The 14,164-nt window shown below is 37.4% G+C and overlaps 1 protein-coding gene across 2 annotated transcripts in view; it reads right to left on the minus strand.

Moving 5' to 3' along the window:
- The window catches only part of mnat1 (MNAT1 component of CDK activating kinase), a 24,707-nt gene continuing 10,543 nt past the window's right edge, over nt 1–14,164 (minus strand). For both annotated transcript variants that reach the window (XM_073812895.1, XM_065296511.2), the window contains 2 exons: nt 5,220–5,341; nt 1–371 (listed from right to left, as the gene is read on the minus strand). In XM_073812895.1, coding sequence (XP_073668996.1) covers nt 257–371; nt 5,220–5,341 — 237 coding nt within the window. In that variant the 3' untranslated portion in view covers nt 1–256. The remainder of the gene's footprint in view (nt 372–5,219; nt 5,342–14,164) is intronic.

The raw sequence follows: 14,164 nt of genomic DNA on the forward strand, positions 1-14,164 counted from the left end.
TGACACAAATATTGTTTTCTTTATTTAAATGAAACGGCATTACAAAAATTATCAACAAAAATATCTGTACACCTATTAAAGCTTGTTCATATAATACTCTTCATCATAAAGCCCATGGATAAGAGTATTCTGAATTCAGTCATATTCGGCAATTCCTCCAGAAGAATCTAAACCATGATCTCTGTCCATCTTTACACAGCCTCCATTTCTCTTCTTAAATGTCTTTATGTAAAGAGAGACAGGTGAACAGTAGAGATCATGAAGGAAACAGGCCACTGAAGGCATCCTGGATAGCACGATGGCAGGCCAGTCCTGGTAAATAACCACCAGCCTGGTCCTGTAGAGATGCTGTACGCACATGATTCAAATATCTGCGGAAAGAGAGGACAGTCAGGGAACAACTTCGGCAATGTAGGAAATAATTTCAGTTAACTTGTGCAAGTGTGGTGTGTGTTTAATCCTCTAGAGGGAGCAGCTATGCTGTCCTGATTTTTCATGACTATATGACAAAAACAAATTCATAAAATTTTAAAATGTTAACAAATAAACCCCTTAAAATCTACCTATCATAATCAAGTTGTTAATAATAATATATGTATTACACAAATATCACCAAAAATGCTTATGCTTAAACAATTAATTAATTTTGAATTCATTTCAATCCTTGACATGACCTTAGTCAGTACTAAAGATATCAAGGTTATATTTTTAACAGAATTTTCTATAGGATGATTTTGTATAGAAAACAGTAAATCACACACAAAAAAATGACTTGAGCTGGGTTTTTACAGACAGGGTCAAACTGAAATGTCAATAAAATGTGCATAGAAATTTACCTATACATAAATCACCATGACACGTCTCATGTAAAGTCACCATGGAAGCCTAATGCTTGTGAGATCCCACACTAACAAAGCACCCAGAGCCCACAGCAGACATTCATCGAGAGTACTGAGAATTACATGTAAACCGATACTACACTGCGAAAATGGGAAAAAGAGAGAGAGGCAAAGAAAGAGGGGATTGGGTATCATTTCAAACAATTAAACTGCTCTCAGCTTCACACACTTTCTAAACAAACAGAGATTACTGAAGTGCCTGACCATGAGCTAATGCACCGAGAATGCTGCTTCACTTCTAAATCATTAATCTATAAACCACACTATTACATACACACATCATTTCACAAATGAATCACTGTCAAAAACCTAAGAAGCAAATAAAAACTACATGCTACACTGTATGTATATGTTGTGAATATATATCACATATTGGGTCGAGGGTCAGTTTTGTGTTCATTTAGTTGAAATATGTGTATAAATAATAAAAAAAAATTGAAAATGAAATCCATGTAATATTGCCTAAGGTAGCTGTGTTTATACTATATAAAACATATATGTGTATTCAAGAGAGTTTGAGAAACACGATTCAGCTTAGAAAATGTTTCCCTTAGAAAGAAAGCAAAAGAAGCTCGCAAGTGATACACGGACAGCTGTTGAACAATCTGTCATTTTAACAGGGTCAGTGTCTAGCTGTCAGTCTCTCTCTCACACACACACAAATTCCAAAAGCAGATCTGGTTGCCCCCACTGCTGTCATGCACATATATCAAACTACAACTCATCCATGACACAAATATTCTCATCAGAGGTCAAAGAGCAAACTCATCTACGCAGGAGCCAACCTGGGCTCTTCTAGGACATAATGCATCATTAAAACCAACTGGTACAAAGACATACTGATGTTTTTAGAGGTAGCGTGTCTGTGCAGCGTATGTAAAGACTGAGGTTTATCACAGTGCTTGCGTGGTTTACGCTGTCAGGAGAGACACGTGTAGTCTTAACGAAACAAACTGAAACATAAAAACACACATACATAGCTGGGAGCTGTGAACATTCCGTTCTTAAATGGAAAAACCACACCAGTGTGAAAGGCAAAATTCAAATTTGTGTATTTAGAGAGACAGGGTGAACAAGTTTAGTCTGTTTTTTCTATTATGCACCCTGAAGGTACATTTTAAAACACTTTCTTCCATGTATAGAAACAGTGACTATTTGCAAGCCAAATTCACTCTTGATGCCCAGACCAGAATCTTTGTTTTAAGCTAGTTTGCATATGCAAATTTCCAATCTAACCCTAACCCTTATAATCAAAAGTCTGTTTAAAAAAACTTTCACCTCAAATACAGAGAGAAGAAAAGAGACATGACTCACAATGCATTACTGGTTTATTGACTACTTGACCTGATTCACATGCATTATGCGTGTGTGTATTCCTGTATCCATCTATCTCAGAATCAGCACCTCACATATTTTACAAAATATCTCTTTTCTGACTGAATATTTATACTTGTATACCATTTATACTGCTGAAAACTAACCTTTACAAATCATATAATTCACTCAGAAAAGTTGGCTTGATAAAACAGGTTTTAATAATATATAATTGTAACGCTTTTGTGCTTAAACAAAAAGCACCAGGTTTGTTGAAAAGCACAATAAAGCTACTGACCCCTTCCACACTCGCACTCCCTCTTACTGATTTGCTGATGGATGACTTCCTGCCTGGCACAGAATGACTTCCTGTATGGCAAAGTATGGTTTTCTGTAGCCTAAACATTGCCAAAGTGATGAAAGATGAGCCCTCAGAAACAAACCCACCACAACCAAGAGGACTGCAAAACTCAACGGAGAAAGTTTAGAATGAAGATGATGCAATAAATGATCTCAGTAGCTCAGAAAGTGTTCATGCAACCGGAGCGCAAATAAATTAATAAAAACAAAAAATATGTCTGCTTTAAAATGAAGAATTTGTATTTATTAAGTCTAATTTAAGCAAATTTGTGATATGACAATGTTGACTTTCTTTTAACAAAAGGTAAGATTGAAGCATGCAGAGTGCTCTTTGGAACATAATGATAAAATAAGATCACGATTTTGCCTTTAAAGCAAAAAGAGGACAAACCAAACAATGAAGCCGGGTCGGCCCGATTTGCATGCGAGGAGATTGGGAAGTGTAATATAGAGTGCCGCAGGGATGATGTATTTTTGTAATCTAACCCGTAAGTTAGCGGGACACTAGTTCTCTCGCAAAAAGCCCATTCATTTTTTCCATAGACTTTTGGATTATCGCAAAAAATAAGCTCTGTTTTTAACAAAAGTTAAAGACACTTGAATGTTTAGTCCAACAAGGTAATCTGCACAGATAAATACAAATTTTAGGAAATTTGAAGTGCATATATGTTTACTAAAAAATGTAAAAAGCAAAATTTATGTATAAAAGTTGGACAAAAGTGTTGGACAAAATGAGTAATAGTCAGAAAGTAAGGCCGATAATCCTGAAGTGTGAGCATGGTTTAACTTTTCAATTCAGATAATGGAGATAATATCTCTGTATTAAAGGGGACATTTCACAAGACTTTTTTAAGATGTCAAATAAATCTTTGATGTCCCCAGAGTACATATGTGAAGTTTTAGCTCAAAATACCATACAGATAATTTATTATATCATGTTAAAATTGTCACTTTGTAGGTGTGTGTCATTTAACATGCAAAAGAGCTGATCACTGCACTAAATGGCAGTGACGTGGTTGGATAGTGCAGATGGGGCAGTATTATCCCCTTCTGACATCACAAGGGGAGGCAAATTTCAATGACAAATTTTTTCACATGCTTGTGGAGAATGGCTTACCAAAACTAAGTTACTGGGTTGATCTTATTCACATTTTCTATGTTTATTAAAGCACTGAGGACACAATTATAGCACTTAAACATGGAAAAAGTCAAATTTGCATGGTATGTCCCCTTGAACATTTGAAAACAATTCAAAATAAAAATCACTTTTAGTAGTAGACTTGGATTAAAGAAAAAATCTCTTTCACTGTTTGATTCACTGTTAACACGTTCTTAACAAAACTTTACAAGGCATAACATTAGAATATAAACAGACAGACACAAGCTGTGTCCTGTCCAAAGCTAATGCTTTTTTAACTAATTTTCCAACACTTCAAAAAACATGTCTCCAAACTCACCAGAACATATCACTCAACACTGACTTAATGTGTGTGTGTGTGTGTGTGTGTGTGTGTGTGTGTGTGTGTGTGTTGAGAAAGTTTGATGGTAAAATAATTAATCCATCAAAGGGCTTAGACTTATGCAGAGAAACACCCATCATGAACGAAGGGGACACATTAAGGTACTGATTTCCCAAAAAGTTGGAGAACTAAGAGAGAAAACATGGGGGTGGAGGGGCATCTTGGCTATACCTCTATTCATACAACTGTCATGCACGCACACAGACGGCTGACTGCACATGAAAAAGTCTGTGTGGAAGAGAGAAAATTTCAACCCAATCATCTCCATTCAAGACACACACACACACACGCACACACACAGCTGTCTTTAATAAAATGCCCCACCCGATCTGTATTTATACAGGTACAGGAGAGAGAGAGAAAGAGAGAAAACGGGGTTGGCCCCAAGGGCTAGAAGGAAGTCTATACATACACGACCCTCCAAAAACACAAACCGCTCCAACATAAATCTCTACCAACTCATTGTCAAAACACACTAAGACAAATAGCAAAAAACAATCCATCTCTCTGTCAAGCTCACACACACACAAACACTAAGAGACTCGTCTACACTCTGCTCTCCAGTTCAAAAGACTGAAGCTGGTCGAACTCTTTGATGAAAAAACAGAGAAAAGAAAAAAGATTACAGAATGAAGGAGAAAAAGAAACAAAGAGAGTGATCCACCCTGTCCTTTCTTTTCATAACCTCTTTCTTTTTCTCCTATTCCCTGCTTTCAGCCCAAACCACATCACAAGATTGCTAAAGATTTCAGTGTGCATCTATGAAATGACTTTACTAAGATCTGTTTGTAAAAATGTGTTTCTTGTAAAGAGAAAGTCAAGCTGAAGAGTGAAGCGTGAAACTGCAAGCGTAGCAAATATATAGCAAACTTTCAGTTTATCCTGGGAGCAGTGCACCATGGGAGATGTGGTTTATTTGTCTTAATAAAAGGTCATTTATCTCTGTCAAACACACACATTCTCAACGACAGGAGAGGAAGGGCATAGAAGGAACTAAGAATAACACCATGCTTGTATAAAAAATGTGTAACACTCACACAAACACACATACTACAAATATAGTGCTGTATACATTCTATGATTTGTTAGCAGAAAGCAGTCCAAGTTGTCCAAAAGTGATTCTTACCCCAGTCGGCCGAGCTGATCCAGATCTGGAACAGGGGGTCCGTATGTGTCTACGTACATAGGCTGATAGACGTACAACACCTCCTCTATACGAGACACGGGGGCCAAAGACACAGTCTGACCCTGATAAAGAGAAAATGAGAGACATAATTTAGTATTATTTTTCATTTTTACTTTATCTCTTTTAATAGCTTCTGCTGGCTGGACTGGACACAGAATTAGACCACTTCCATTCAGGAAGACATGTAGCAAACCTGAGTATGCAAAATGAATGACTGCTGGCAGAGAGCGTTTCTGATTGGCTAAAAAGCATGGGTCGCAATCCAGAATATTTAGCCATTTACAAAGTTTTGCACTGACTGTTAGATTGTAATAAACATTTGTTGAATACTTTTTGCACTGTTTTACTCATTTTGTACTGTTTTGACAATATAAATGTCAGTAAAGCAAACAAAATTGACACTTACTGAATGGTAATATGTGACCCTGTCTGTAAACACCAGGCTAAAGTTTTATGAGATTATAAGCATCGAAGTTGATTTCAATCATTGATGTTATATTTATTGCCATGGCCTTACACAGTCAACACTTTTTTTTAGTTAAACATTTTATTTTTTCTGTTTTGTAATCCATTCAGCTGATCTCCGGTTCTGGTGGTACCATTTTTAGCATAGCTTAGCATAATCCATTGAATGTGATTAGACCATTAGCATCACGCTAAAAAATAACCAAAGAGTTTCGATATTTTTCCTATTTAAAACTTGACTCTTCTGTAGTTACATCGTGTATTGGGATCGATGGAAAAAGTCAAAGTTGCAAATTTCTAGGCTGATATGGCTAACTATACTCTCATTGTGTAATAATCAAGGACTTTGCTGCTGTAACATGGCTGCAGCAGGCACAATGATATTACGCAGCACCTGAAAATAGTCCCCTGCTATTAAAAGTAACCAATGGGACTATTTTTGGACAGTAGTAATATCACTACGCCTGCTGCAGCCATGTTACAGCAGCACAGTCGAAAATATTGAAACCCTTTGGTTATTTTTTTGCGTGATGCTAATGGTCGAATCAGATTTAATGAATTATGCTAAGCTATGCTAAAAATGGTACCGCCAGACCCGGAGATCAGCTGAATGGATTCCAAAACGGTAAAAAAAATGTTTAACTCAAGGATGGAGAGAAAAAAGTGGAGTGTCCCTTTAAGGTATATTTTCACAGAATGTCCTTTACATTACGTAGGATGTTTTTATGTTAATCACAAAAAAGTCTTTAGCTATGTTTGCACAGGCAGGGCCACACATTAAAAAACTAATCTCAGGAGTACTGTAAGAACACTTAAAGCAAAAGTCAGCATTCTGCATGGCAGTAGACAGAATTGTTATTTGTCAATAGTCTGGGCTGATGAATACATCTGTTTGTCTGGTCTGCGGCCCATTTATCTGTGCTTCACTATAGATGAAAAGACTGCGATTTTCATAATAATGTTGCTGATACGTTTGTAAATATTAAGACAACTGTAGTTTTCTTTGTGACACTGAGCATGAATAAGTTGTGCATTTGTAACATACACTCACTGAGTTTAAATGGAACGGTTCATGTGGATGACCTCATTTAAACAACACACACAGACACTGAGATCAAGTCATACACACAAATGCATGAGTGCCAACACACACACACCCCTCCAGATCCAAACAGGGGATCTAAAGATGTATGACAACACCGCTCAATGCCAACACACACACACACACACACACACACACACACACACACACACACACACACAAAAAGGCAACACAAGGGAGACTGAACGTACTGGAGACAGACAGAAACCACAGCGTAGAAGGAGTGTGCCTGTGTGTGAAGTGGGAATTTCCATTGGAAAGCTTCTCTTTACTTTGGCCTACAAGTACTGTACGCATTTGAATGGCAACAAGCAGCCAAGTAAAAAAAGTCAAAACTGCAATAAGGTGAAAACAATTGACATACAAAACAAACAGAAAATTAACTGAGAGGCATTACCGAGAAATTTATTATGATCGGCAATTCACTGGAAAGAACAATTCTAAATCAGGCCAATATCAGCACAAAACCAGGGTACAAAAATTACCGATTTCTGTCTCAAAACTGGACAATAGCAAGTGTATTTCAAAAAAGCACTTTTTCCATTTTACAAATATTTTATCAATATTTGGCTAAAAAGCATATTCCTTATAATATTTTAACAAAACAGCTCTGATGATTGTGTTTCCAACAGCATTGTTTAGCTAACATAAGCTTATGACGGGCTACAACAGATGTTTTCTTTAGAAGACGATTTGAATGCATTTAATTTGAATTGCTAATGTGATGTGTGAGGCAAGATCATTGTTCTTACAATTAGATTTAAAGATAATACTATGTTGTAGTTCCTAATAATACACTTAATTTTGTAAGAAATTTCGATGCATTGACCTGTTTGCGATGAACCAGAAAAACAGTGCATTAAAGTGCACCTATTTCATTGCTAAAAAACAAAGTTACTTTGTGTATTTGGCATAATACAATATGTTTGCGTGGTTTATGGTTAAAAACAAATTGTTTTCTACATACCGTAAATTTTTGTAGCTCCAGATTTCACTCTCTTCCTGAATGCATGGATTAGGGCTGCACGATTTGGGTAATTTTTCCCATTGCGGTTATTGATGCTAATATTGCGATGTGCGATTGCGATTATAATGAATGGTATCCTTAGTCAACTTGATGGGTTTTAAGGAAAATCCACACACATTTTAGTGATAATGCTAAAATGTGTATTTGTAAAACTAAAAATGTTTTCGTATTGCCACGTGATGTAGCAACTGCCCAGTGTCAGTAATCCTAAATCCAAAATACCGCCATACAACAGACGTAGAGTTTTTTTTTAGCTACCAGATTACTGTCAATCTCCTCTGCATCCATCTTCGCTCTGGTATTTCCGCGCTGCGCCCACACAAGTGACGACGCACGCCACACACGTGCATGCCACACGTGCACTGCCTTTTTTGTTCGTTTTTCTTTCTTTTTTTAAACAGCAAGGAAAATCATCAAACTGTTATCAGAAAGTTTGTGTTAACAAGTCCACACATTTATTTATTTAATATAATTGCAACATTTTGCTGTTATATAATCGCACAGTCTGACATCGCGATTGCGATTGCGATGCGATTAATTGTGCAGCACTAATTTGAAAAGCTCAATGTCTCTGATTGGCCAGCTAATCTGTACGTTGTGATTGGCCTGAAAACCTCTGATGTCAGCAGGAAATGAGACGCTCTGTACCATTTTTGAAAGATTCGTTTGCTAAGTAAGGGATAATGTAGAGGCAGCCGGTAGTTATCGGGAAATAAGCCCCGACAGTGTGATCAGGACCCGACGCGAAGCGGAGGGTCTTGTATCACACTGAAGGGGCTTATTTCCCGATAACTACCGGCTGACTCTACATTATCCCGCTTATTACACGGCTACTTGTCACATAAGAAAAAAACTGGACATGAATATGAATTTGAAACATTTTATTGGCATATTTGTTTTAAATTAACATTTTTATCCTTCCGCGAAACTTTGCACAGATGCATAAAATGATCGTAATACCTTATTAAGATCCTCTGCTTCATACTTGTCTGTCTCCATTTTTTTCTCTTTTAGCCAGTCTTTGAGAAGTTTTAATGCCCATTCTGTATTTTTTTGTGTGTTGGCTTCGTAGCTGTCATGCTCTATTTTGTCAAGTTCAGTCTCAGTATAAGCTCTCTGTGTCTTGTCGTGGTTGTCCAGTGTTTGTCACAAGATGGCGCCAAACAAACAGTAATCTTTATTGGCGCGGAGCGATCTTACTCGTAAAAGTAGTCCGGCTATGCGTTATTATTTTGGAGCGGTTATTATTCGAAAAGAACGAACCTGCAAATGTCTCAACTGACCAATCAGAATCAAGCATTCCAGAGAGCCGTGTAATAACAGGAGTTAACTTATAGGCTGTAAGTCAAAAGCGTCTTCTCTAAGTCACCAATCATTGGAAGTAAACTGTTGCCTACAATCCGTTTGTTTGTTGTATTCCAAGAAAAGAAATTTACATTGGAGTTGATAACTTGTGGCATCGTTTACTTTGGGATGTGTACCTTTTGCATATCGTTAACATGTACAAATACAAACCTATATACACACTAGGGATGCAACGATTATAGATTTTGATGGTATGGTTATAGTCTGATAAACCGCACGGTTGTACGGTTATTACGGTTATTATGGACTCATTTATTTTACAACATTAATGTAAAAAAATCACATGAATAAATTTTTTAACAATTGCTAAATTCTTTTGTATTTTCAGTTTGTGTATTTTTTCTGTAATTCTTGGACAAATGATAATAATAATAACCTAGCAGGCTTTGACTTAAACAGTATAGGTGCCTTTTGAAACCTGTAGGTATTCATTTTAATGATCTTTTGAATAAATGTAATTTTATATTTGGACTGAATAAATGTATATTATTTTGATTTGTTTGAAGTATTTGTAAAAATGATAAGAGCCTCTCAAAACGAATAATAACACAGGGTCATCCTGGACTGGGTACTGCAAGTCATTTTGGACTGGCAGCATTAACGTGTTAACTCATGCTATTAATTCATAAATCATTAACGCGTTAAAATAATTCAACGTTATTAAATGCAGTCAGACCACCAGGAGCCCCGCCCGGATTTGATCCGCGAGGAGGAGGTTTTTAATGCTGCACAGACCGATTGGAGTGTGGCTCTTTCACGCACACCTTGCAGGCACGCACGCACACACACACACACCAGATGCACGAACAACCAAGAGACGTGTCACGCGCACATATTCTTTTGAACGCGGAGCTTTGTCATACAATGCCGCACGCGCCTCTTGGTAGTTCGTGGATCTGGTTTGTGTGTGCGTGCGTGAAACAAAAACACGCGGTGTAGCGGAGGCTTTACGGTTACTTAACCGTGACATTTTAAAGCGGGGTTAATAGTGAAACCGGTTAATCGCAGCATCCCTTATACACACCAAAGAAATGTAAAAATGTGAATCGGACAGTAGGTGCTCTTTAATACAGGAAAACATAGGCTAATCGATTCTGTCATATAAGATACAAGAAAACAATTACAAATTTACTAATGTCATGTATAGTGTATTTATTGATTACCTTTCAAAAATCACCTATTGATCACCCAATCTTGCATCAAGTGTAGACCTTGAACTTGAGGTCAAGTCTGCAAAAAGTGCCCCTCCAGTGGGCGATACATTTTAGCTCTCCTAGATGAGACACGGCACTTCTTGGACGCTGTGTGACGCATTTGCTCTACGATTTGATAGAACTGCGCCTCTTAGACGGTGTGCGACGTGACTGTTGGCCTAGACACAATGCGGTGCTGGGCCGCCTTACGTTTGAGTCACTTAAAAATATATATTTTGCTTAAAGGGGCCATGGCAAAATACTTTTTTAAGATGTCAAATAAATCTTTGGTGTCCCCAGAGCACATATGTGAAGTTTTAGCTCAATATACCATATAGATTATTTATCGTAGCATGTTAATATTGCCACTGTTTAGGTGTGTGCAAAAAATGTGTCGTTTTGGGTGTGTCCTTTAAAATGCAAATGAGCTGATGAAGTGGTTTGTTGCAATTGAAACTAAATTGTGCTGTGAATTATTTTCTTTCTCTTTTTCTCTGAACTAAATGGCAGTGCTGTGGTTGGATAGTGCAGATTAAGGGGTGGTATTATTATAATAAGAGCTCCTTATGACATCATAAGGAGAGCCCCAATTCAACAACCTATTTTTTCATGTGCTTGTAGAGAATGGTTTTCCAAAACTAAGTTACTGGGTTGATCTTTTTCACATTTTCTAGGTTGATAGAAGCACTGGGGAACCAATCATAGCACTTGAACATGGAAGTCGTCAGATTTTCATGCCATGGCCCCTTTAAGTGGGTTTGATTAATTACAACTTTAATTCAACTGTAAACAAAAGGTTTGCGTAGTACACAATCTAAATATTTAAGCTCTGAAAACGATTAATTCTTAGGTTGCCTTTACTTTTTTACTTCTCAAAACTTGTTTACAGTGTATAATCACATTACATTGCATACAGCACTTTGGTCCCAGAAAATTTCTGTTAAATTGGCGGAGAGGCTTCTGTGTGAACACAAACATGCCCCGTTAATGTTCTGGGATTGCTCCCATAAAGAGAATCTAGTAACTTTACCTTAACATACCCGGAAAGCATTCTGTGTGATCAAGACACAGAAACAATGCTGTAAAGTATGTGCCATAGTGAGGATGTGTGTGACATCGCAACCAGATGTTATGGTTCAGCACTTTGACACAGGGATTTAAACGCAGATGAACATTCATGGTGAAAAATGTCGGCAAACTGGACTGAAGCAGAAATCAGAGAGCTTGTGACTATCCGCGCTGAAGTTGAAATCATTTACCGGCATGACTGAACAGCACATCACACGCTCCTTATGATCTTGTCATAAACTAAAATGCACACGCTTTATAAAACTTCAGACGCTGTGAAAATAATATGTCACGTGTCTTTACGGGATCTTTCCGGTGTGCGTGTGAATGCACGCTCAGATTCCAGGAAATCATTGGCAGTGTGAATGAACCAAAAATCAAACGATCCCGGACGAATCCCAGACGCATTTTCCGTAATCTCTGTGTGAAAAGGGCTTATGTGACACTTTCTGTGAAAACCGGGCTAAAGTCTCATAATCTAATTATGAGATTAAGAGCATCAAAGTTGATTTCAATCTTTGACATGGCTTTACGCAGTTAATTTTATGATATCAAGGTTGTATTTTCACTGATTTTCTTTACAATTTGCAAAATGACATTATGTAGAAAACAGTAAATCATAAAAAATTACTTTAGCTGCATTTTCACAAAATCTCACAATCGGATTAATTTTTGATTTACTTCAAACAAAAAACTAAAAAATCTTTTAGAGATTCCCATGTAGACACACGTTATTTCTTCTCAGATTATCCTGTTGATACCAGTGGAAAACGTAAGACATTTGTGCACATATACACAGACTAAACGAAAAACCACATCTCCATCTTTACACATGTACACCTTCTCAAATATAAACATCTGCAGCTGTCATTAATTTGAGGTGTTGTACATTTGATGTGTGTGTACACAGAAATGCTGCTGATTCTGTGCATGCTGACTGACCATAGATACATATTCACTCCCCGGCGCCCCAAAACAGAGCTGCCAGCGCGATCCATCTTCATTACAGTGAGGGGGTGGAGAGGGAAGGAAATCCCTGAGCTGAACCCCCTCCTCTCCCCTATGGTTCTCTGTGCATTCAGAGTTTTACTCCAAGCAGTTACACACTGTTTAACGGGCCTTGTGTTCAAATCAATCATATATATGCTGCAGTTCGACAGTCAGTGCTGTCCACTGGTTTAATCCCACCCGTGCATGGCCAGCAAATCGGTCCATGTGTTTAACATTAACACATAGTAAACATCTTTTTACAATGTGGACTTAAATTTTAAATTTTTTAAATAAACCTTCTCCACGGTTCTGTATTTAAAACCTTGTGTCTTGGGAGCCACAGTACATTTCACCTGGCAAAAAAGTCATAGTTCCACAAAGCAATGGCTCATTTATTATTGCTGGTGTGATCCTTTTTCTTACCAGATCGACAATCAACGGATGTACTTTCTGAGGTGTGTTTATCTCAATTGTCAACTTTTAAGCTACAAGTATCGACCAGAATGCACAGACTGGCTTTGAAAATTTGTGTTATTAACAAGGCTTTGAACCGGTTCACGGAACGAAAACCAGAAACTTTTGATGTTTTGCAAGGAACAGCAACAAAACCAGAAACTTTCAGAAATATAAGTTCCGGAACAGAATCGTTTATTTAAAATAATGGTAACCGGTTAATACCATTATTTTTTTCGTTCTATGACAAGATTTTTGTGCAATATGACTCAGTAAAGTTAACTTCTGATCGTCGTTGATCTGAGAAATGATAAGCTTGCCACAAGCAAGTGGCCTACTCAAGCCCAAGTCTCTAATGCTCAATCATAAGAGGTAAATATTGTAGGCTACCAAGTATCTCAAGATGTTTGGTTTTTAATACTAATTAGTGGTTTAACGGATCGCAGTTGATCCGAGATCCGTACAGATCACGACCCACGGTTCGGCTCATATGTGATATGCGGATTAATACGCAAATTTAAATAGGGTGAAAGTTGATGATTTGCATGTGTTTCAAAGGTTTGCAAATGTTAACACTTAAGTGATTTTAAACAATTTAACCGCAAAAGGCACTAAAGTGAGTAATTTTCTGTATGCGGTTCACATGTGGTTGAATGTGTCCAGTCCAACTCCAATCAAACGTGATTATCCCTATGCCCTTCAGATCAGAACTCTTGATGTATAAACTTGAGAGAGAGATGTGCGACTCATACTGTAGTCCATTAAAATACATTTGGCGAATAAAGCACTGAAAAACAATGTAATTTTCACTTTATATGGAGCGACATCATCTTCCCTAAGCGCCGTTTGGAATTCGTCCTCCTTCTGTGTGTGTGCGCATGTTTAAGTGCACTCAAAAGTGCATACACGGAGAGACGAGTTTCAAAAAGCAAGCAAACAATCTTTCTGTTCTTGACAGGACACATACAACCAACGTAGTTTGAAATACCACAGTATTTTTTCTAATAAAACATTTGTTTGAAGGGATAGTTCGGCCAAAAATGATATTAAACCCATGATTTTCTCACCCCCAAGCTGTCCGAGTTGCATATGTCCATCGTTTTTCAGATAAACACATTTTCGGATATTTGATAAAATGTTTTAGATCTTTCAGTTGATTAAATGTAATGTTACGGGGTCCACCCATAGTCCACGACCTTCAAGTCCAAAATAAGTGCGTCCA

Source organism: Paramisgurnus dabryanus, chromosome 20, assembly GCF_030506205.2.
Source record: "Paramisgurnus dabryanus chromosome 20, PD_genome_1.1, whole genome shotgun sequence".
Lineage (NCBI taxonomy): Eukaryota > Metazoa > Chordata > Actinopteri > Cypriniformes > Cobitidae > Paramisgurnus > Paramisgurnus dabryanus.